The sequence below is a fragment of the Lissotriton helveticus genome, chromosome 6 (assembly GCF_964261635.1).
Source record: "Lissotriton helveticus chromosome 6, aLisHel1.1, whole genome shotgun sequence".
Taxonomy (NCBI): domain Eukaryota; kingdom Metazoa; phylum Chordata; class Amphibia; order Caudata; family Salamandridae; genus Lissotriton; species Lissotriton helveticus.
The window spans coordinates 1,489,763,443-1,489,789,739 of NC_136067.1; the positions used below are offsets into that span (position 1 = coordinate 1,489,763,443).

The 26,297-nt window shown below is 44.1% G+C and overlaps 1 protein-coding gene across 1 annotated transcript in view; it reads right to left on the reverse strand.

Moving 5' to 3' along the window:
- The window catches only part of RYR2 (ryanodine receptor 2), a 3,071,198-nt gene that overhangs the window by 1,519,779 nt on the left and 1,525,122 nt on the right, over positions 1-26,297 (reverse strand). The window contains exons 51-52 of the mRNA XM_078648003.1: positions 20,408-20,497; positions 4,372-4,509 (exon numbers count right to left, since the gene is read on the reverse strand). Coding sequence (XP_078504129.1) covers positions 4,372-4,509; positions 20,408-20,497 — 228 coding nt within the window. The remainder of the gene's footprint in view (positions 1-4,371; positions 4,510-20,407; positions 20,498-26,297) is intronic.

The window sequence follows — 26,297 nt, forward strand, 5'->3', positions numbered from 1 at the left end:
CTGCCTTAGAGCTTATGTTTGATATGTGCTCTGCGGTGATGTTTATTAGGTCTATTTGGACTTCCATTTTGTCCGATTGGAAGTTTAATGCCCTTATTGCCTGATCCAATGTGCTGATTAGGGTCTTACCCCAATTAGTGTTTTGTTGAAAACTGACTCCGTTCTCTAAGTTTGCGCAGGACTGTTCAGTCCTGCTTGCCGATGAAATTAAAATAGGATCCATCTGGGCATGCTTGCTTGCCTCACTGCCGACACTACTGGTGTCGTCAATCAGAATTCTATGGCTGCTACCTCGATCCTCTAGGTTTCGTGGTGTTGATGCCACTAACTCTTGAGTGTGCGCCTTTATAGTCAGATGTTCCGTTGTAGATTGCCCGAAGTCTAATGCTCTTTTTGTTTTTTTCTTAGAGGTTACACACGGCTTTTGGGTGTTTGTGATTGAAGGGAGGTCTTCCGTTTCTGCCTCCCCTTCGGGTCTCTGGCTTAACACACCTCCTAGGTCTGCCCCTTGAAGTGTTATGTTTCGCTTGGTGTAGTCTTTGTGGCTTGTATTTAGGGAGCCTGATTTGGCAAAGATGTTTTCAAGCGACTCTAGACCCTGTGATGTTAGCAGGTAGGATGCTGGTTTGTTCATATCCTTTGTGTTTTGATCGCTTATTTGGGTTGAAGTTTTAATGTCCGCTTACTTTTTGGAATCCGTGTTCTCAAGGGGCCCAATTGTATTGTGCACTTGGGCCTGCACAATTTCTAACTGTTTGTTAATTTTCGCTGTCTGACCTATTATGCCTGGTAAGTTTGTGGCTCGCTCGTGTGAGCGTTGGTCCATTTGCTTTAATTGCTTTAATTCCTTGTTAGCAACCCCTAGTGCAAGTGACGGTTTAATCATGTCTGGCAGGATTGGGCTCAGGAGATTTTGCGCCTCCACTGTAACAGCGAAAATTGCAGAGACCGGGTCTTTTAAAAAGAAAAATGTGTCAATTTTTTGCTGCCCTTGTTTACCCGTCACAGGACCGAGACTCTCGGGTATTGCCACCAACTTTCCCGTGTCTGACCTCTCCCTTTCTCCCTGTGCCTCGTAGGCACCGTCTGATAAAGACGTAGAGGGATCTTTGGGAATGGGTTTCAGAATAGGTTTTTTTTGCTTTTTGCTGGGCGCAGTTTACCGTTTTGTACCAGATCTCATTCTTAGGATTTTTCCTTTCCTCTTTTTTTTTTCTCCCTTTTCCCTATTTGTGTTGGTAAGGCTTCTTCTTGGTGTGTTTCCTGGAGATGACTTGGACCTCACCTCCTTCAATCCTTTACTTAGTCCTTTTACTCGGCCCTCCACAGTTGCAACATACGTTGTGAGACTCACAATCTCTCCTTCCAGGCTGCCTCTACCCCGTGCTTATTATATTCCTGCAGACCCCCTACTGTACAGCACAGGACCTGCTGCAGCCTGCTATCTGCTTCTGTCTGTTTCTGTTAGCTTCTGTCTGTCGCGCACCTCCTCGCCTCACCTCTTCCGGTACCTGGGCGATTCAGTACCAAGTTCAAGAACTGCCTACCGACCCCCGTCTGAAGCCGGGTCTGGCGGGGCAGGGGGATACAGCAGCGGTAGCAGTAATAATGCGAGTGGGTGTGTATGCAGGGACTGGAGATTAGGGGTGTTGGGCGGTCGATGATCGCCTTTCCCACCCTCACAGCATGCCTCCCTCCAGCAGGCTGCTCTTTGTGTTCCTCTCGCGGCTCCGACGCCCAGGTGAGATGTTCACGGGCTCCGGCCGCTGGGGGGAAGTGTTTGCGGCTTCAACCGCCCAAAAAAGAGAGAAAAAAAAAGAAGAAGTAATACTCACGGCTCCGGCCGCCCTGGTGAAATAGTCGCGGGGCCCGCCCGCTAGGAGGAAGTGTTTTGGGGCTCCGGCCGCCGCAATGGGAGTATTTACGGGTGCAGCCGCTGAGGGAATCGTCGCGGACCCGTGAAAGGAGCGTATTCACGGCACCGTTCTATCAGCAGGAGGGCCCCCTGCCTCGGCAGCAATGGTGGCGTTGTTGTCACAGCGCTCACACAGCGCTCACGCCTCTCGCGGCTCGTGGCTCTCAACTCCTCACACGGCGTGGCTCTCCCAGCGTACTTGGCTCCGTTCTAACGGCTTGAAGGCCCCCTTACTTCCTCGCCCTCGGCGGCGGGCAGCAGCGGCAGCGCTGTTGTCACGCCGCTCGCGGCTCGCAGGATCGCCGCTCCTCACGATGTAGCTCAGCTCGGCAATCGGCAGTCTAGCTCCTCCTCCCAGGTCTCAGACCAGATGTCATGCTGAGGCGTCGTTCGCTGCTGGACTGCAAAGTAGGGAAGCACAATTCGAGCCTCATGTGCCCAGATTTCTGCAACAGCCGTGTATCCAACCCCTTTGTTTGGAAAACCAGGCCTCGACACAGGCGAGGCTAGGCTAAGCTTCGAACCACAAGCCTCGTGCCAGCTCCGCCTGTATGCAGCAAACTCTCCCTGTGCCGGTGCTGGTGCTCAACCAAGATCACACAGAGCCAACTTCAATTCAACATCAGCTCCGAGATGACAAGTGAGGAATGAGACAAAGGACGAGCAAAAGGCAGCAAGCAGAAATCCGTGTGTGCTGGGTGTGCCATGGAAACCGCACAGCTGGAGACCAACCGCGGCTGCCGGCTCCAGTGCTCTCGGCTCCCGTGCTCGCACTCCGCCTCTCACCTCTGCCCCTTCTGCTCAAGGCTGCTCCGGGCCCAGTCCTTTGCCCAAAAGGAGAATCGCTCTGGAGCCCCAGGCTCGCTGCTCCCTCGCTGAGCCCTCTCTGTGCCCCTCAATACCGCTTTGGAGACGTGAGAGCCGCAAAACCTTCGGCGGGCGGAAAGTGGGTGGCAGGTGAGCAATGTGCGGCGTGCTCCTTGCAGGGGCTCTCCAGGTCAGTGGCTCGGCTACTCTGCTGCTCCGCTACTCAGGTCAACCTGCTGTGCTTGAAAAGCACACATACCGACCAACATGAACTTAAAAACACCATTTCCTCCACTATTACCACCAGATTAAACCTAGAAAACATGCATAAGGACTCTAGGACCACTATCATGATGACGAGATTAAACGCCGGTAGTCCACCCTGTTGAAGTTTAAAAGCAGAATGTTTTTATAGGAAACTGAGGAGCTGAATAAAAATTTACCTACAGTGATAGTATATGCAATACACGTCAAGCTAGGTTAAGTTTATCCTGGAAAACTGACACTATGAAAAACAATTGATTGGTATGAGAATAATGTCTAGGGGGCAGTGGTACAAAACGAAAATCGATCACATAACGGGGGGCCCAGTAGTTACCATTGCTAATTAAAGATGAGCTGTTGACAGAAAATGATTATGTATTTTGCAGTGAATCATGGGTGGAAATGATATAAAAGTCTAAACCAAACCATGAAACATGAACCCAATTCTAAACTAACAGAGATTTGATAAATCTTCATTAAAAAGGAGGAAATGAAAGGTAGAAAGAGAACACCATGAAGAAAACAATGTGATGGTAGTCTACCTTCTATCTCTATCATAGCTCTTTAAAGGAGAAAGTCACTATCAGATATTGCTCAGAGGAACTCAGGATGAATGGTAGACAAACAGCAGTGGGCAAATCAGGTCAAGGACAAAGGAATGGAAGTGGAAGAGTAGGAGAGAAGAACAAGCAAAACAATAAGATAATTAACAGCTGTTTTAAAACTCATCGGGTGGCAGTGGAGAAGGAGCATAGATATGACATGTATGGGAAGATGGGAGTGTGTTTGAGGGCTCTCTTGCCATAGAGACAAAGAGACAGAAGTAGAGAAGGGATGAAGGCACAAAGGAAGAAGAGAAAAGAATAACGGAGACAAGAAGAAAGGAAGAAAGGACCTGGGGCATATGGAAAAAGACAATGAGGGCATAGGGAACTATTGTAAGAAAGAGGTTTGTTCTAGCTGTCACCACCTGAATAAAGAGAATAATCTGAGGACGCGTTTCAATGAAGGGTCACTTGTTAGTTTGATGTCATGAACTTTAAAAATGTCATCAAATTGGCAATGTCTTCAAAACAGGTTTGTTACTTGTCTTATGAGCCCGGCATTCAGAGATCTTTTCTATTTTACATCACATCAGTATTTTAGAACTTGACATACCATCCTGAATACATTTTAATTATTAAAAATTAATGATCCCAACAAACCTAGTAGTGGGACATATGTGTATTTCAAAGTTTTACCAATACATTCGCCATGCCCCGGAATCAGTTGTATCAAAAAGGGACATTTCAAATATTTACTGAGTGAAACTGAAGTAGAAAAGCTGAATAAGCATCATATTTTGATAATGAGTTCATCAAAATGTTCCTTACAAGACCACTCACCTGACTTGACTGAGATATGCGACGTGTCCGATTGTACAAGGCCATGCTGTCTCCTTCCCGTGTTCTTTCAATGCTCCATCCCCAAGCTAGCATGGTTTTCAAAGACTCCTTGATTGGCCAGCGATAGATCTCCTTTTCCTAAAAGAAGAGCATGCATTGTAGTTATACTCCTTTGATCAGTCACAAATAGTTTCTCAAAGTTAAAATACTGCAGACATTGACTTCTCATTAATACGAACAGGTCATTTGAACACAGATAGCAAAAACAATGGTATCTGCTGACTTATCTGATCTCAATAATTCCTAGGGTTTAGGCATACTTCCTAACCAAACAGTCCTCTATTGAAGTATAGCAGAACTATTTATGAATCAAAGTCACGATCTACAGCCATGTAACACAAAACGGAGTGGAACGATATTTCAGGTTCCTAACGACCAATTTACATGTTTGTTATGACTCTGTTTTGGAATTCAAAACAAATGTGTTTGCAATGCTGTCATTATATTAATTCGAACTATTTAAGCACAGCAGTTGAGCAAAATGTTGAAGCCTCTGATTGCTGTATTGTTCAATCACGTCTCACAGCAAAAGATAATTTTCCTAAAAGGGTACTACCTGCCAAATACCCAATTAGAAATATAGTGGGAAGAGATTTACTTAGTTGAGGTTTGTACCATATTTTCCCAGATTGTTAGCTGTAATGATCATAATAGGCAGTATTCACACAACTGTACTCATCAAAAATATAACTTCACATCTGATAAGCAGAATTTATGATTTGTGTGATATTTGTTCTAAGGACCTAGAGAAATGCATGGAGAGCAAAACAATGCCTGAGTATAAAACTAGGCCTGGGTGGTGGACTCCGTAGAGCTCACGTAGCACAGAAAACTGCGTTTTGCGTAGTGCAGCATTGTTTTTTCCCTGAGCATGAGCTGCCGCTAGGGTAGAATTACTACCCGAGTGGCAGGAAGGCCAGCGCGAACGACGGTTTGCACTGCACACCGCCACTTGCGGAACTAAGCAGAGTTCTGTGTAGCAAAACTCAACGAACTACAACAGATACATTGTATTGTAAATCAATTATAGAAATACTATTCACCAATTATTGGCATGCGAGACCAATGGCAATTGACATGATCATTACTATTGAGAATAGGCATTACATTTTAAAGGTACAACTGAGAAACTGTTCCAAATGTAGGTTTTGGTACGCACTCAAAAATCTAGTTTAGAAGTGGCTAATTATATAATGCGGTTGAACCTCAAAACTGGAGAAAGTTCTGTAAGTAACCAGGAAACAGCAGCAGGTAAAAAGATGGAGGTCATGATTCCCAAGTTTATATTCATTATGCTGCAAGAGATTTGAAACATAGGTTTTGTCTCTATATGGAGGTACAAATACTATAGTTTGAAAACCAACAAGTGGGGGTGATCTAGTGATTTTAGTCAAAGTGGAGGAAAACACAATATGAGCAACTAAAAATTATGTTTGTATTTCATTTATTTTATAATGCAATGTACTTATGGTATTTGTTTAAAATGAAACTCTGCTGTATGATCTTCAACTTTGTTACATTTTAGCCGTAACCCACCAATTGTATACACTTTCCTCGATATTTATTTTTCTGAGTTAGAGTAGTAAATGTCACCCCGTTCCATTGATGCGTACATTAGTAATTCCCATTCCCTTTGTATTACTCACTTTTTCAGTTTTTGCTACAAGGGAGTTAAAATTGTAAATCTCTACCCTCAAATTATGCCCTATCCTTTACATTTGGAGGGCTGGGGTTAGAATAGAAAATCTCAACAATAGTTTATATGTTTTCCCAATATTTGCGGACTGGAGTACCAAAATGAAATCTCGCCCGTTCCCTTCTGCACTTGGAAAAAAAAGCCAGATTATTGAGTAGAAACACCCACTGCTATGATGTAGGTTTACGTTTGGGTGACTTAGAGTAGTAAATCCCACCCATTTTTATCAATGCACTTTCATAAACTTTATTTGGGTTGAAGCCAAAATAGTACATCTCAACCATTGTATTTATGAGCGTTCCCAAAATTGTGCTGGATTGGAAACAAATGAACTTTCCACAATTTTGTGAGACTAGAAATAAAAGTGTACATCTAAACTCATTTAACATGAGCATTTTATCCAATTATTATTAGACTGAAGTAAGATTAGTTAATCACGCTACTTCAATTTATTCATTTAACCCAGTGTTTGTTGGACTGGAGTAGGAATAGTAAATTACCTCTCCACCCAGATTTCTGCATTTCCCCCAAGCAGAGCAGTTACAATAGTAAATCTCTCTTTTTTTTAATACATTTTGCCCAGTTTTGGCTGGATTGGAGTTAGAATAGTAAATGTCATACCTCTGTTTTATGCACTTTCCCCAAAGTTTGGAAAGTTGGATCTAAAGAAGTTATTCTCTCCCCCAATCATTATATTTTAATTTGTTTTTTTGATTTTATTGTTGTAGTTTGAATTTTATAAATATTTGAAGTTGATTATATGTACGAGAAAATTGTAACAAGGGGTAGAAAGAGATAGTATTTTCTTCTATTTATTAGAAATTGTATATTCTTATATTGTTAGCAATTTACAGTTGTAATGTTATAAATTTGTACATTCGATGTTATTTATATTTTATGGCAAATAAAATAAAGATATAAATGTCTCTCTATACACCTTCTCATACCTTTGCTCCTTCCTGAAAATTTCGGGATGATCCATCAAGCGCAGGTGGAGGAAAAGGGGGATCACATAATACTCCACCCCATGCAATGTCCATAGGACATATTTGACAACGATACAGAAAAAACAGCTGAACACAATTACACCAAGTTTGGCCTAATTTAGATTTTGGCGGATGGGTTACTCCGTCACAACGGTGATGGATATCCTGTCCTCCAAAATATAAATCCCATAATAACCTATGGGATTTATGTTTCTGCAGACTGGAAATCCATCAGCGTTGTGATAGAGTAGCCCGTCTGCTGAAAACTAAATCAGGCCCTATATCTTTACCCAGAAAGCATGCCAGGTGTAAATCTGTTCAGCCATTTTCGAGAAATTAAGGTTGAAATACGATGGGAGACCTGTGTGAACGCAAATGAAACAACTAGAGCATTCCTATAGGGCTCAAGGGCTTTTTCCGTGGCCAATCCATCTGATACAGCCATACCTAATGATCCTGTGGTACAGAAAGTTTTATTGTGCCACGCCAGTCCCTCGGTACTTTCAAGGGAGCATTAAACAGTTCCCAGGGGACCAACAAGACCTCCTATGTATTCCCAATTAACTCTTGCAGGAACAGCACAGACCCTCTGTGCTATTGCTGGAGTCTGAAAAAATATGGGGGGGGGAGTCTGTGGCCTGTTGGCTACTTATTTGCGATTGGGGGCCCGGAGAGGGTTGGGCGCAGGCTCAGTGGCCAACCTGCAATTGTGCACGAATGAAGGCTATGTACAAATGGAGGCTGGCTGCTGATGTATGGCAATAAGATCTTACTATACGTAAAAAGCAAATCATAGAAATTTGCAGAATAAAAAAGATGAAAGTGGAATTATATGTAAGTAAGGTAGGAAGATTTTAGCTTACCTTTAAAAAACCTTGCTACAAAAGGTTAACAAAGTTATATGTAGACATTCTAATGACAAAAAAAGTTTTAAAACCAAAAGAAAACACATTTTACCAGTTATATGTAACTGACCTAGGTATATCTTGCACCAATATATTGCACGCCTTATGACCTCGCTTATTGTATCTCTAATGACATCTGAAATCTATGGCGGTGCAAAATTGATAGAGCGATAGATAGATAGATAGATAGATAGATAGATAGAAAGATAGATAGATAGATAGATAGATAGATAGATAGATAGATAGATAGATAGATAGATAGATAGATAGATAGATAGATAGATAGATAGATAGATAGATAGATAGATAGATATAGATAGATAGATAGATAGGTACCTCACAAAACTTTCTGGAAAAAGAATCTCATCCACAACAGTTTCTTACTCAAACGTTTCAGGGTGATCTGTCAAGTTGGGCCGATAAAAAGTGGGAGCTCCCAAAATGCGTTTTTCTCATGCAATATTATTCCATAGGAAAATTGAACAGCGATACTGCAAATATGGCTGAACGAAATTACACCAAATTTGGCAGAAGGCTAGACCTTAATCCAGAAAGGGTGCTTTTTGTGGTTCTGTGGAAATATGTTTAGTAGTTTTTGAGAAATTAAGGTTCAAAATGTCTGTATATTTCATGTCATGGAGGATCTGCTGACCTGATGGATAGGATGCAATCGGATTGGCGGACACATCATCAAAGATGTTGTGGCAGCCAATTTAAGACTTGAGGACTCAGTCTCCGGTCTGGAAAAAAGATAATAATACATATAGGGGGCAGGGGCACCCTGAAACCCTTTGTCTGGTGGCCAGGCTCAGGCCCACAACTGTTTTATTTTTATAGGACCGCATATCTGTGGATCCATGGTCCTGTAAAAAAAAAAGGGTGGGCTACTGCTCTTTTCTGTTTTAATCCCCTGGGTGAGCTAGAGCTAGGAGGGTATCCTCTTTATTATTTTAAGGGATAGGGACATACAATCCCCTATCTGAGTCACTACATGGCCCCCAAGACCCCATCCTCAGGGGTCTCAACAAATACAAAGTTGCCGTGGATGCTCCGGTCCGATCCGGGACAACTACAGTAATTAGAGGGTTTGAGGCCAAAGGAGGAGCCCCAGGGCCCCTGCATCCCCATCAACTCCCCTGTCTCCACCCATCCTGGGTGTGGTGGGAGCTGGTGTAGCGTGGCTGACATACATTCTTCATTTTAGATTCAACTCCTTAGGTTGACATCACTTTCCTGTGGTTCTCTTTGCTACACTTTTCTGCTAACAGTCCCCTGGGTCTTTCAAATACTCGGGGATGGAAGCTGTGCGCCCCCTTGATTAAAAAGATATCCGCCCATTGGAATGGGGTCTCCGCTGCCTTCAAAAGGAAAGGGTCAGTGGGGGGAAGCCTGCATAAGCATTGAATGGTCTTATATGAATAATTAGCCACACAATATCCTGGGGGGCACTACCTATCACCGCCTATCATATATGCTGCCAGGTTTTGTTGGCTTCACTTCAAGACCACTGTAATAGCTGTCTTAATTGTGTTGCCTGACAATATATCCAGAATTTGTGGCAATGCCATTCCCCACTGCATTTTACTGCAATGCAAGAGTCTAAACTGCGTTATTACAGACCCAGCACCTTTCCACACATAGGGGCCGAGTAGGATGTCATTAGGAAACTGTCCAAAACTAATTGGTTCCGGACTTGTGTACAAATGAATTGGGTCCTGCTACTCCGGACGACTGAATACGATGCTTCCAAACATCATTCGGTCAGACTCTCATTGACTTCAATGGGAGCCTGTGTTTCGAACGAGAACACAGGCTCCCATTGGAAAAGGGCACAGTTGGGGAAAGCCTTGCACCCTGCGGTGGGCCCCCCATGGTGCCAGCTACATTGTGCATGGTTGGGAAGAGGGGTCTCTTGGGTACCCCTGAGGGCTACATAGGGATGCGTCCAGGTGAAGGGTGGCCCACAACGGGCCACTAAAGACCGATTCCTAAAGCCGTTTTGTCTTGGGCAAACCAAATCAGATCGGCTGTCTGAATCGGTCATTGTAATTGCTCGTCTGGAAACTGTGTCCATAGAGCTGTACGATTCGACTCCGAAAGACTCAGACTGTCCCAATGCCTTTCAGAACGGATTTGGACTGCCCATACGGTGTCCAGGCATCATGATCGGTTGTTGGGAAATCTGTACAATTCAGAAGGAAACAAGGGTTCTGTATAGGATTCTGCAATGCCGAATCCCATCCTGAGCCTTTCCTAACGACATCGTAATCGGCCCCATAGTTGGATATTGTTTGCTTTTGAAGGGTTCAAAAAGGAAGGCACATTCAACAGCAGTACTTGAAAAACGTATACAGTTCTTGGGAGATTGTTAATTTTATTTACATCTACTCTGCCTAGCTATGTTTCAAGAAGACATGACCATCCCCTAAAGTCTTTGAGTGTGTCTACCATTAATGATGAATAGTTAGCACTATATGGTGGATACAGTATCTGCCTGTGGATTCCTAACCTTTTGAATACCCCCTGCGCCAGCATTCTGCTGGAAAATTCTTTCCTGGCTCTCCCACATCGACGAGGATGTCACAATGGCCAGGCTCTGCTCACACCACCATATGACATCATCGGAGGCACAAAAGGATGTCGTTGGCGTGCTGACGTCAGTTCCACCCATTTTTTCCGTGCCACCAAGGCAAATGAGCGGACCGACACCTTTTCAAATATATACATTACATATCAAATATATACATACATTTAAAATCACAAATGCATAATCAATAAAGGCAAAGAGAAATAGCAAAGGAAAGCATTTCTCATTATTAAAACATGAACATGCTTAAAATAAAAAGAATTGGTAGAAGCAGGCGGGTGGGATCGTGAGGAATCCACAGGCAGATACTGTATCCACCAGAAAAAGCGTAACCGGAGGTAACTTGTTCTTCTGATGGATATTTCTGCCTGTGGATTCCTCACCTTTTGAATAGACTCCCAAAGCTGTACCTCTCCTGGAGGAGGGTGTTCATCTGACTAGACCAAAAATTCCCGCAAAGCAGAACAAGCAAAATGGCAATCCCTGCTAATCTCAGAGTCCAAGCAGTAATGCTTCGCAAAGGTGTGGAGGGAGACCCATGTTGCTGCTTTACAGATATCCAGAACAGGAACACCTCTAGCCAAAGCTGAAGAAGTAGACTTAGCTCTGGTGGAATGAGCTCTGATTCCGTCAGGAGGGTCCTTCTTGGCTACGGCATAGCAAATCTTGATGCACAAGATAATCCACCTGGAAAGAGTCCTGTTGTGCACAGCCTTGCCTTTCATCTTTCCAACATAGCCCACGAAGAGCTGATCGTCCAGCCTCAGATCTCTTGTCTGATCCAAATACAAGCTGACATCTCTCTTAGGGTCCAAACGAAACAGTCTCTCTTCCTCCTTAGAAGGGTGAGGGGGAGGATAGAAGGTGGGTAAAGTAATGGACTGTCACATATGAAAAGGGGTAACCACCTTGGTAAGGAAAGCAGCCCTGGTCCTTAGAACCAACTTATCCTCATGAATCGTCAGGAAAGGAGGTTTTGAGCTAAGAGCCTGAAGCTCACTTACCCTCATAGCCGAGGTAATGGAATTCAAGAAAACCGTTTTAAAAGAAAGAAGCCTCAACGGGCAAGAATGAAGAGGCTCAAATGGAGAACCCAATAAAAAAAGTAAGAACGAGATTCAAACCACACTGAGGCATAATGAAAGGTGTGGGAGGGAACTTATTTGTAAGGCCCTTAATGAACCTCATGACAATGGGGGACTTAAATAAAGACAGCTAGTTCGGCAAACATAGAAAGGCTACAAAGCCTCTCTCTGCACCAATTAACAAATCTGGACCATATGGAAGAGTAAACAGGCTTAGTGGAGTGTCGCCTGGATGATAAAATAACATCCACTATATCTGGCGGGAGAGAGAAAGAACTCAGGTTGCCCCGTTCAATCTCCAGGCATGAAGGTGCAGGCTCTGGAGGTGGGGGTGTAGAACCTGCCCCAGCGACTGCAAGAGGAGGTCTGCCCTGAGAGGGAGACGGAGCGGAGGGTGCGATGAGAGGTGAAGTAGATCTGTGTACCACACCCTTGTTGGTCAATCCGGGGCGATCATTATGACTTGGGCCCGGTCTTGGCGAATCTTCCTCAGAACCGGAAGAATCAAGGGTATGGGAAGAAACGTGTAAAGGAGTTGCAAACTTCAGTCCAATTGAAACATGTCCCCCAACGCCCCCTGCAACGGAAACTGGAGACTGCAGAACAGCGGGCAGTACGCGTTCTTGGGAGTGGCAAACAGGTCCAACTGAGGAAATCCCCACATCTGAAAGATGCGATGGACCACGTCCGGATGAAGCGCCACTTGTGATCGGCTGAGTAATGCCGAATGAAACTGTCCACACAAACATTTAGCTCACCGGCCAGATGATCTGCAAACACACAAATCCGTTGACCCTGAGCCCAGGACCAGAGTCGCAGAGCCTCTCGGCAGAGACGATACGACCCTACACCTCCCTGTTTGTTGATGTACCAGATCTTGGTAGTGTTGTCCGTCAGGACCTGAACCAACTGACAACAAAGGGAAGGAAGGAACGCCTTTAGTGCCAAACGAATCGCCTGCAATTCCAGCAGGTTGATATGAAGCAACCTTTCCTCTGGAGTCCAAAGACCTTTGACCTCCAGATCCCCCAGATGAGCACCCCACCCTAGAGTGGAGGCATCCGTGATCACTGTGGCCACCGGTGGAGGAGGCTGAAAGGGTTTCCTTGAGACCGGTTGACCTGCACACTCCACCAAGTTAACTCCACTGCAGCATCTCTGAAGATTTTGATCTTCTCCCCAAGATCTCCGTTGTGCTGATACCATTGCCTGCCCTCATGTGCCAGCGTGCATAACTGACCAACAGTATGCAGGAAGCGAATAGACCGAGCCGGCGAAGGACCTTCAGGACTGGAACAACTGCTCCATCGTGAAATAAAGGAATCATTTCCTGAATGTCGAGAGTCCTCTGTGGAGGAGGGTATGCTCGACATACAGAAGTGTCCAGTATTGCCCCTATGAACAGGCTGCGCCTAGAAGGCACCAGGTGAGATTTGGGTACATTTATCGAGAAACCCAATTTGAACAACAGATGAGTTGTCTCCTGCAAGTGGCACGAAACCAACTCTGGAGAGTCTGCTTTCAACAGCCAGTCGTCCAGGTAGGGGAAAACAGGAACCCCTGACCTTCTTAGATGAGCCGCTACCACCGCCATTACCTTTGTAAAGACTTTTAGATTTCTTATGTTTCTTCGGCTTTGAAGTGTGAGAAGATAAAGACTTTGACCTCTTTTGGCCCCTCTTCTCCTTCTTGGCTTTGGCCATGAACAGCTTGGCTTCACGCTTCTTAATAGCCTTGGGATTCATCTTCCTGTAGCTTGAACATTCTTTGACGTCATGGTCCGAAGATAAACACTATAGGCAGTCATCGTGTGGGTCCGTGAGTGAAATATGCCCGCCACACTCTCTGCAGGGTTTAAATCCCATTTTCCTAGAAGTAGCCAGCAGTAACAATCAAGAGATACAAAGTTTTCATAGTAGAAAATGGAGAGCCCCTAAAAAACCCGTTAAGCGTTGACGGCACAGGAAAAAAGGAACTGACGTCAGCATGCCGACGAGGTCCTTATGTGGCTCAGATGACGTCATACGGTGCCACGTTGATGTCCTCGTCAACGTGGGAGAGCTAGGAAAGAATTTTCCAGCGCAATGCTGGCGCAGGGGGTATTCAAAAGGAGAGGAATCCAGAGGCAGAAGTATCCATCAGAAATATTGGCTACATCTGTTTTTTTTTTTTTAAATCTTAAATATCTAATGTTTTTCTAATGTGTCTAATGAAAGGGGCATTTCTTTTTCACACGTAACCTCATATTATTCTATTGGCTGGTTTAGATTCTCTGAATTATCCATATTGTTCTTATACCCTGCTTTATTCCGAAATATCTGGAGGTGGTCTAGTAAAGCACGGAAACAATTTTCTGGATTCCGAAAGGTTAAACGGGCATAGCCAGAGATGAGAGATACTTTATGAACTCCTAATTCCAAGTTTATGATGAATGATTACCTGCTTTACATGTGACATGCCAATGGCTTAAAGCTCAAATCAAATAATGTGGGGATAGGGAAAACCATGTATTGTCCTTCTTTGTAGCCATATGATGATGAATAGCCAGTCAGAGTAATCCTAGCTGCTGGGCTGTGGTAATGGACATTATCATCCTAATATATCTCTGTCCTCCTCCAAACGCCTTCAAGACCAACCATAGGAAAGGGCAGTTCACTTGGTAAAAGACTTTCTGTACATCCAACAACACCAAAGTGCTAGAATTGTCTTCTTTGTATTTTTGACCTAGTGGACCACCCTCCTAACCCTGACACAGGTTTGTCTATTGCTGACAAAATGAAACAGATCTGAATCTATCACACCCAGTTGGAAATATTCCAAACAATTTGCTAAAAGTTAACAGTAAAAAACACACAAAGGGGTAAGCGAGAAGTTATTGTAAGTTGTCTAACCACTGGCAATTGCTTGGGGTATACAACCCATCGTTCTTTTGCCCATCATGCCACTTCAGATTAGACCCAGCCATGTGCAAATCAGCCATTGTCCTGCTCCAATAGGAAAAGTTCAGTCAGAACTGCCAAGTGAGGTCTTCTCTGAACCTGAATACAAGCAATCCGAGACCGGTTTCAACTTGATGTATGAGCATACCCATGACCAATGGGGGCATCACATCAAACACACAATAGGTGAATGGATACTTGAATATTACTTTGTCACCTTGAAACCAGTCTGGTTAATATAGCTTAAGTAAGTCTATGTCCCACAACACACTTTCTCAACTGATTACATCATTGGATCTTGAGGCATGTGGATAAATCATACCCTTCACGCCATTTGTATTATATTTTTTTTCTCTTGTTATTTGATCTTCAGAGTGAAGTGAGTAAGCTGATATTCTATTAAATGTTTGTGTATTGTTGAAAGGTGTTGGCTATTCAGAATAGCTATAAGGCTGTATCTCCAAAATGTACAAGCTTTCTGATAATATTTGTATGTCTCTAGGCTGGAAGGTATTACACAAGCGTTACTTGAATATTACACTAAACATTGTAGGTCAAAAGATAAATCCAATCAGGAGATATACAGTGACGTTATTATGGATTTGGATCTGTCACACCTAAAGAAAAAGAAGGATTTATCTGTATGAATAGCTCCAGCTCACAAGGCCTAGCATTGGTTTCATTACAAAAATGTTAAAGTCGCTGGTCTGGGCGGTATACCTTTTTCTGATAGCTCAACCCAATTTCTATCTTCGATATTCTAAATTATGTGTGGGGCATAGAGGTTTCACCTATTTCCGGTAAGAGTTGGTGATTAGTATGTTTCTTTTTTTTTTTAAATCAGTAAGAGTCCTACTTCTATTGGCTTCTGCTGGTCCATTTCCCTGCTGAATTTCAACACCAAGATCTTTGAGAGGATATTGGCGATTAGGGTGGCTGGTGTGCTGGGCCACATTAAAAAATCCAATCCATAAGGTTTTCATTCAGGGTGGAAGTTGTGGAAAAACGGAGACAAGCCCTAATATATATAAATCTTGCAAAGGCATTCAAATTGCTTCTGATTCGCAGTGCTGGTCACCGCAGAGAAGACTTCAGCTACGATGATCAAAACTACAGTGGGTGTTTGAAGAGCTCTCCATTTTCATCCACGTTTTTAGGGTAATATACGCCATGTGTCAGAGATTCCAATTGCTCAGTTTTTGTGCCTGCAGATTAATTTCTCTCTCTTTATGATTCAAAGTGCCATCCATCAGCGATGATTCTTTCCCCTCTGCTCTTTGCCTTCTACTTGGCACCAAAAACTCAGAGATTCAAAAGTATTTCCTGCATTTCATTATTGAGAATGGAAGAGAATATATTAAGATAAAGTTTACAATAATAACCTGCTAATTATATCAATTATGCACAAAATGCTCCCTCCAGAAGATGCCTCACCAAACATCTCAGACACCTTCAACTCTTCGATGTCACACAGTCTAGTTTCCGATCCAACCACGGCACAGAAACACACTTTGTCAACACAACAGATGACACATTTGCATGATCTTGAACAGAGGAGCCACAGTTGTCCTCATCTTCCTGGAATTCTCTGCAGCTTTCGATATGGTCTCCTCCCATCCTCACCCAATGCCTTAACGAGATTGAAATCCAAGGAAACACTCTTTCCTGACTGGGTCCAGCCTTCTTTTGATAGCTGCAACCTCATTGGTGGAGTACCAAAGGACCATCACTCAGCTCTATCCTCTTCCACGTATGCATGATCCCCCTAGCAAGCATCATCCACACCCATTACATTGATTCCTTTTGTTGGGCCAACACACAACTCATACCCTATCTCTTGGACAAAACTTCCAACACGCCGAACAAATTCACCACCTGAGTGATGCTGATGGGATGAAGACCAGCTGCATCAATCTGACAAGATAGAAGTTGTGATCTTTGGAAAAAATGCCTCCCTGATGGACCCCATCCGGTGGCCACCTGAACAAAAACTCCCCCCCTTCCCACCCATGCTAAGAACCTCAGGATCATCACCAACAGCAAACTCAACATGACAGAACAAATACACACAGGAGCACAGTACAAACTCCTCACTCACATTTCAAAGCACTACACAACACTGCCCGCCTATCTCAATGGCCGAATTACAGTTTGTTTAACAAATATCAACATCTACATTTACCAGTCATTGGCTGAGTCAATTTCACAAGTACTGTTTCTCTTACAGTATCTGCTTGTTCAAATCCATTCTTTTGTATGGGACAGTCATGATATCCATAGCCCTAGAAAGAAGCTATTCAGTCCATTTTATAAGGTCTGTCGTTTTACTTTGTTTTTCTCCCCCTCAATTCTTCCCTCATTGCCACACCACTGAATTGAGGAAAAGATATCAGATCGCTCCCCCTTGTGGCGGATGGTGTGACCAAAATGCCAAGCCTCGGCATGTCCTCTTTGGACTGAATATTATTATAACATTCCCACTGGATGGAGTTTGTAATCCTTAGGGTTTAATTTAGCAAATAACTTTCCATGTACAAGTGGCAGCTCTTATCTTGTCTATTGAAGATACGCACAGGTGATTAGATTTATGCTTGCTATCCATGGGTCTAATAACACAGCGTTTCTTTTTACTTGTCAAAGATGGACAAAATAGTGTATGCATTCCTCTTGACCTATTCTTTTCATCGATCTGGCTTCCATAGTTTGGTTAAAACATCATCAGCATGCACCTCAAAAGCGTTTATAGGGGTGGGCGAAATATTCCATTCTGCCAGCAGATTTAGCAGAATTTTCTTGACTAATGGTGAGTTCCAACCAAATTCCACCAATTGCCACATGGCAGAATTTTTCTCACACATGGCCCCAGGATGGTTAGTTGGAATGCGCGAGTGAGATTTGCCATCCACTACTGTGATTTCTGATCAGTAGGAGGGCCGTTAGGGAGATTTTTCTAATGCAGGTAGTCCCAAGTATTGGATAGGTTGCAGTCAGAAGGCAGCCGTCGAGTAGAAAATCTACCAGAGAGGCAGCCGAATTAGCAAAAGTAGCTGCGCCATCTGGCGTGCAGCGTGCTGCCATCCGTGTAGATTTTTCTGTTCGGAAAGTGCTGCTGGTGCTCAGTCACAGAGTGAGCAGCACAACATGCCAATTTCCATCTTGCGATACACCCTAAGCGTGGAAGGGTATACTCAGATGTGAGTCCCTTGCTCATTGCACCATCAGGATTCAAGCAAGCCGGGCCGAAGACGGCTGAAATGCCAGAAACCGGTCCCCGGAAGCTTGTTTCCTTCCCAGTGTAAGAATTGGCTTTTGTAGTCTGGTCTGCCCTGTTCCCATGATGCACTGGGCCAGGGACAGACTAATTTGCATACAGCCAGGTTCTGAAACTGGGATGGTGCAATGAGCTAAAAAACGGTGTTGGATCTAGCCCTGATCTCTTGACTGGGTGAGAGTACTCTGCTTAATTCAGAGACTCTGTCCATCACCACCCCTTGTTGTTAATAATTTCCATCTTGCAGCATTTTTATGTAACTCTGAGGAATCCCATGCAGTTAAATTCCGTGAGATCTTTCCTAACTGTGGAAATGGAGAGGGAACTAGAACTGCCAACTGATTTAGTGAAACTGCTATGTATTTCAAGATATTTTCTGAGGATCAGTATCGCAGCAAGATGAGGTCATTCGTTATATGTATGGGGGAAATGCTAATTTCAAAATAATTAAATGGTCAGATGAAAGTATGATTTTTTGAGAGGACATATTAATTAGACCTTCAGAGCTGCCAGGTAATATGTTAAGATGCACTAAACCCATAGCACCATTTATTCTCGATCTGTCCTACAAATTTTACTCCCAAATTAACTGGATAGAAATGGTCACAATAAGCTCTCTACCTTTGGATGCCCAAAATGTGGCTTATGAGTGACAGATTAACACTAACAATGTCATTACGAGTTTCCTGCTAACTATGAAATACACTGCCGGGACCAGAATTCACAATTCTGACCACTGTGTCCCTCTGACTTAATGAGAACTACAAAGTAAATGCTCCAGAAAGGGGAATAACCTGCTGAACCGAAAATTCCATGGTCTTTTTACATAGGTGTCTCCTGATTCTAGTGAGTTAATTAGCAAGGGCGCAATTTGGGTTGCATGGCGGGCTACAGAACGATGGGATGGAGTACTATCTCGAGCAATTGCCAGTGTTTAGACTTACTGCAAGCATTGCTCCAATACCCTTTTGTGGGTTTGTGCTATCTGCCGCTATGCCAGGCTGTGAATTAGCTGAAGCACAGCAGTATCTGCTGCCCTCATGAAGATTGAGGGATTGATTGGTGGACAGGCTGTGTATCTGCCCAGGCACCTCTTCAGCCTCGACTTTACTGGGTGCAGATCCACACCTTGTAAAACTGGGTCATTGACTCAGCAATTTCGGTTCTAGAAGCATTGGACCACTCATATGTTAAAGAAATGGTTTTCACCATGGAATTACGGCTCTGGGCAACTCATATTAAGGGCCTAAGTGGAGATTTGGTATGAGCTGGGGTTGATGTCACAGCAATGACATTAGAGCAATACTATCAAATACTGATTGTTATCTCCTTCAGTCTGGTGAGACTGGTAGCCGCAACTCTCTAGAAAGGAAGTGGGGCATCGAAATCTTTTTGCATGGAGGGAGGAGGTTTGATTTACAATGAAAACAGTAGTCGTAACCCTCTTAATGGGTAGGGACATTGGGAAGGCTAGCCTAGGAGCTAAAGATGAATAATATATGAAAGGTCTCAGCGGTGTCCAGTTAAACCTGTTGGATGGTTTGACTGCACATTTGTCAAGGCATTTAAGCATGGCCAACTAAGTAGTGAAGGTGTAGAGCTCTTCAATTATGGACTTTTATGAGCTAACTTATGACTCAATTGTTGGTAAGGACAACCAAAATATTTGAAATTAAGAGGTTTCTCTAGAGCACTCTGTCAAAGTAAGAGATTGTCAGGTTAGGCCCAGAAGTGAGTAAGATAGCTCTGAATGTTAAGTGTGTGGTTAAGACCCCTGTGTGAACTGCGGGCTTGAATCCCGTCAAGGTCGACTAAACCTTTTTAGTACAATGAGTACCAATAAAGAACTGGTACAATTAATATAACCTTATAGGCCGATTCTGATGGCTATACCAGTTATTAAATGCCCTGAGCAGAGTTATAGGTCCAAGCAGCAGGCGAGGGCCTATAACAAGGCAGAGGGCCTTTAGCAACTGGTGTGGCACAAGGTACAAGGACTAAAAGGGACCCAGTAAGGGTAGAATGTTCTGACTTAAAACAGGAGAAACAAAAATACAAGCATTGGAATACTGGTGTATAAGGCTTACACCAGCCATTATTAGCCCTGAGCCACATCATTGTCTTCAAGGAAGCTCTATGCATTCCAATGCTCTAATTGTATATAAATGCTCTAAGGTGCTTTGGAAGAAAGAGCTATCTAAATAACAGATGATTATTATAACTATCACTATATGGAATGGATTACTTAGACAGTGCATCACAACCAAAACGTTGGTTCTGGACTATCCACTGCAGTTAGTGGTGTTTAAAGTGTTACATTAATCAAACATGACGTCACCATGTTGGGGCATATGTCATAAATATAAACAAACCCTCACGGTGAAAATATTGTTACCAAAAGGATTATCGCAAGTTCATAATTTAATGCTGATGAAACATTGTACACTATTGGAAAATAAATATACCAATATTCACACACAAATGTTCATAAACAAATAAGTCCTTACCTTTTCAGAGAGCAGTTTGTATGGTTTTAGTAACAGATGAACCTTTGAAGACTCTGAACAAATTTCACCATAAATCCAACCGTTTGCTAACTGTGGAATGGAAGAAGCAGAGTAAAGGACTTGTGAGTGACAGTTTCTTTCCTCAAGACTAGGAAGCTGGCAGTTATGAATATGTTTACCGTGTGCACTCAATTGCCATTGAACTATAGTGTAATTGTCTATCTACTGGTGATGTAAATCAAATCAACTTGGGTGACAGCTCTTTGATATCAGCTCTGAGTGAGCCACGCTTCTACAGGCTTTTTTTTTTATGAGCCCAGAATATTTAAATCTGATGCATATACCTTTATCAGATACATTTCTGAAAGGATAAAATCAATGAAATGCCTAAAGATGCTCCTATTACATAGTACAGATCTACATCAAATGGAATGTACCTATTCCTATAGACAATTCTTATGTAATACATATTGAGATCCCCCCTATCAAAGACAAACCAATAGAGCAATTCCTTTTTAAATTATAGCTCCCATACGCTATTCATCTACCCATTACCATTGTCTGATTCTTGTTGTGCCATCCTCACCTATACAATAGACTGTGCAGCAGTCATTCAAATTAGACCAATTTGGTCTGAGATACACAGGACAGGAGAAGAGGTACTTCTAGATGGTTCCACTGACAGAGAGAATCACACTCCTGATTCTTCAGCTGAATAACGTCAGTACCCTTAGTCACAAAAAGTGATCGCCATCACCCTACAATCAATGTGAAAGTTGAAAACTAATGTCTATAATGGAAAGGACCATCGACTTTGGCTCATGTGCAATAAATATAAATTGAACTTCCTTTGAAGGGTAGTCTAAAAAAGGGCTCAGGAGAGAATGGGGCTTCTATGAAAGAAAAAATATAGGGCCATATGTATCAAGCAAATTCGCAATCGCAAAGGCCGAAATTCGCAGAATTTGCTAAATGGTATGTATAAAGAAAAATCTGGTGCAAAACAAGGAATCGCAAAATTTGCGATTCCTTATTTTTCAATTGCATTTAAGGAATCGCACATTTTGCGATTCCTTAAATGCAATGTATGAAGCTAAAAAAATTAGCAAAATGTCCTTAAGGAATCGCAAATTACCACCAACTTCTAGTTGGTGGTAAGTTGCGAATTCCTTGAAAAATGCAAATTTTTGCATTTTTCAGAGTGCCATGTGACGCACATACATGCCCTTAAGGCAAGTATGTGCGCCACATGTGCACCCATGCATATTTCAGGGGTGCAACAGGGTGTCCTTTGGACACCCCTGCACCCTTGAAATTATTCTCAATTTGCGATTAGCAAATTGCGAATCGCAAATTGAGAATAACCTCCCATTCATTCCTATGGGCCTCCTGGCCCATAGAAATGAATGGGAAAGTATTCGAGATGCAGACATGGAAAGCTTGTTTAGACTTTTGGCTGAAAATGAATTGAAAAAGAAATTATTATGGTTTAATATAATGATTATATTCCCTAGAGTCGGTTAGTTAAATATTTATGAATGTGGAGATGAACATAGTGGATCTGTGTTTCAATATCAAGACATGCTAAGCGCAAGATCTCCACATTCATAAATATTTAACTAACCGACATTGTCAGCCAAAAGTCTAAATAAGCTTTCCATGTCTGCATCTCACAGTAAATCATTCATTTTCACTGTGCAACACCTTCTGCATTTTAGTTACTACTCCAAGTTTATGCTCTGCCATGCATCAGAGTATTTTTCCAAATGGCTACCTTTTTTCTGGGCTATTCACTTTCAATGTCATAAATTGAATTGTAGTTGACAATTTCTACAATCTATTTGTCTTTGACAATGGGAATAGCTGAGCCTTCTTTATGATGTTACCAGGGTGAAATACATTTTCGATGGCTCTGAAACTGCTTTAGTGTTTTTTTCGTATTTTGTGGTTTTGGTGTTATAGTTCTGTTTTATGAACTGAGTTGCTTTATGGCAAATGCCCATCTTTTTATTGCTTTCTGATAACATATCAACAAAAAAATGACTTAATAGCATTTAAAACCATAAAGAAAACCGGGTAGGAACTAGCTGGCAGATGCATCAAGCAAAATACCTCCTGGTAAATTTGCGATTCGGTAAAACAGGCCGATACCGAAAGCAAAACCTGAAAATGCAACCCAAATCCCTTTAAAAATAAGGAATCGATAAATAACCCCCGTGGTAAATTACCGATTAGCAAAATAGCCAATCGGCAATACCGAGAGAGAAATCAGCCTCATGAAATACCGAATCGCTATTAAAGAATCGCAACGAAATGCATCAAAACTCGCAAAAACCGAAAATGCCCAAAATCGCTATTTTGCATGAGCAAAATAAGGGGAATCACAAACTGGAGGTAAAGTTATTGGAAGGAAGAAAAAAATAAATACATTTTTTAACACAGGTGCAGATAATCAGAAACCCTTCAAATATGCCTCTGGAGAGGAGAATCAACGCTCTTGCACAGCGCAGGGGGATGATCCAGGACATTGCTGGGCCAGACAGAGGAACTGATCTACGGCAAGTACAGGCTGAACCGGGCTATGATCATGCACCTCATTGCCGACCTGGAATAACTGCTGCAGCACCAGACCAGTAGGACCAACGCCATCCCAGCCCATGTCCAGGTCCTATGCAGCCTGCACATGCTGGCGTCAGGAAGCTTCCAGGGGGTCATAGCAGAAGCTGGAGGCGTGTCGCAAAGCGCACTTTCACGCTTCTTCCACAAATTCCTAGATGCCATGCTGACATTGATACATCACCACATCACCTTCCCCACAACCCCACAGCAGTTGAACCACACCAAACAGGAGTTATACCAGGTGGCACAATTTCCACATGTGATAGGATGCGTTGACTGCACCCATGTCCCCATCTGTCCCCCCTCAGCCAACGAATACATCATCCGCAACCGGAAGTCATACCATTCCATCAACGTGCAGGTTGTGTGCAATGCCAAGCACATCATAACGGACATCGTAGCCCAATTTCCAGGAAGCATACACGATGCATACATATTCAGACACAGTGGCATCCACAGGCGTCAACAGTGAATTTGGAGAGGGACACTTACTAGGTACATATAAATGCCTCAAAATTAACTCCGGTACAAAAGGGGGTGGTGATGGACGGAGCATCTGAACCAATCAAACACTTACACCCAGTCAAAAGATCTGGGTTTAATCCATCACCGTTCTTTAGCCCACTCTGCCACCCGAGTTCAGATATGGCCATATGCAAATCAGTCTGACCCTGTGCCTCATGGGAACAGTCCAGCCTGAACTGCCAAGCCATGCCTTCCCTGGACCGGCAACAAGCTTCCGAGGACTGAGCATACCCTGCCACACTTATGGCGGCCAAAGCGGTACAAAAGGGGGTGGTGATGGACGGAGCATTTGAACCAATCAAACACTCACACCCAGTCACAAGATCTGGCTGAAGACAGCTGTAATGCCAGAAACCGGTCCTCGGAAGCTTGTTTCCAGTCCAGAGAAGGCATGGCTTGGCAGTTCGGGCTGGACTGTTCCCATGAGGCACAGGGTCAGACTGATTTGCATATAGCCATGTCTGAACTGGGGTGGCAGAGTGGGCTAAAGAACGGTGATGGGTCAAACCCAGATCTTCTGACTGGGTGTGAGTGTTTGATTGGTTCTGATGCTCCGTCCATCACCACCCCCTTTTGTACCTCTTTTGGCCACCATAAGTGTGGCAGGGTATGCGCAGACGTGAGTCCCTTGCTCACTTTGCCACTGGATTCAAGCAAGCCGGGCTGAAGACGGCTGTAATGCCAGAAACCGGTCCTCGGAAGCTTGTTTCCAGTACAGGGAAGGCATGGCTTGGCAGTTCGGGCTGGACTGGGTGTGAGTGTTTGATTGGTTCAGATGCTCCGTCCATCACCACCCCCTTTTGGATCAAAATTAACTCCATCCTCACATATGTAAATGTATTCATGGAGCTATCCCTTTGCTCCCCACCCTGCAGGTGACAGCTCCTACGCCTTGGGTGAATATCTCCTCACTCCCTACCTCAACCCTGCAACACCTCAGGAGCAGCGCTACAACACAGCACACATCAGCACCAGGAATGTGGTAGAGCGAACCTTTGGCATCCTCAAGAGTCACTTCCAGATACTACACAAGACAGGAGGTGCATTGCAGTATGACCCAGTTACCTGCTGCCGGATAATAGCAGTCTGCGCCATGCTGCACAACATTGCCACAAGAAGGGGGATACCAATAGAGGTGGACGGAGAGGACGACTTACGTGCACAGCAACCCCCCACCCAACACCAACAGGCACACGTGCCTAACAAAGCTGAGGGACAAAGGAGGGGTACATACATCACACAACATCACTTCTGAGACAGGTATAAATGAGCCATCACAACATGTTCTGGTTTGCAAATGTTTAATGCACATGAGCACCTGTCAGGTGCACATAAATGAGATGCCAAAATGACACAGAATCAAAATAATAATGGGATATATGGCCATTGTCATCACGGGTGTATCATGTTGCAGTATAGTTGGCCCATGGTTACGTCACCATGGCCAGGGAGCCAATGGAACATGGCTATTTGCGCTTGCCTCGTACCCCTAGCCTCCTGTCCCGTGACTCCTCCACATCGCCGCAATGTGTTTCTGTGGCTGTGGTGCTGCGCGCACTGCGCCTCCTCTCGCTGGCCTCCGGAACAGAGATGCTGCTCACGCTTGAAGCAGCCTCACTCCCCCTCCTCCCCTCCCAAACTGCTGGCACTGAAAGTCCCCCCAGACAGCAGATGCTCCACTGCAGTGGTCACTCTCTCTAAGGACTTTGCCACATCCCTGCAATAATGGCCCAAGTTTACCTGTAGGGACACAGATCTGCGCGAAAGCACAGCTGTGCTGTTGAACAGCTTAGTGATGGCCCTAATGGAGGCATTGGAATGGAGCATGTTCTGCCGATGCCTCCGGCGCTTGCTCTGTTGGCTTGCAATTACAGCACGTGTGAGTTTCTGCAGGCACAGTTTGATGTCTCTGTTGCCCTCAGCAACGGCTGTGGTCATCTCATGCATAGCGTCAGTCATGGTGCCAATTTTGTTTGTCAATTTTGTAATGTTGATGTTAATAGCACCCATGTGTCTCCCCTGCAGGCGCTGGACACGCAGCATCCGTGTCTCAACCACTCCGTATCCATGTGTTGGATCATCAGATCTCTCTGCAGCTCTACCCAGGGGTCTGGCCCGCTGTCGGACTCGGACACGTGCTGGTGCTTGGGCGTTCGGAGTAACGACTGTCTGTTGGGGGACATTTGTGGCTGCTGGCCTCTGCTCTGCCTCTGTCACCTGCAGGGAGGAGACATTTGCCCTGCGGCTTTGTGTAGGTGTCCGCCGTGGTGGTGGTGGTGGGGTTGTCCGCGGTGGTGGGGGTGGTGCGGTTGTCCGCCGTGGTGGTGGTGGTGGGGTTGTCCGACGTGGTGGTGGTGGTGGGGTTGGAGGTGATGGTTGTGGCGGTGGTGATGGTGGTGTTGTGGGTTCACGTCCCTGCGGGGTCTCATCATCGGTCACCACTGGGGTTTCAGAGATGACGAGGCGTCCGCTGTCATCTGAATCAAGGGGTGATGCATCTGTGTGTGAAACAGTGCATTGTTATTATTTTGCCATGATGTATCTGTTTTGCATACTTTCATCTACATAAAGGACATTTTGTACTGACATTTGGCCCTGTGCTGCTGGTTTCATTCCATTTACATTAGGGGTGAGACATGCACTCTTTCATGATATGACTACAACTCCCATGATGCAACACTCTGGTGAGGGGATATGCGTTAGGCACGGCTACATATGTACTGTGTTTGGCCTGGGGCAATGGGCA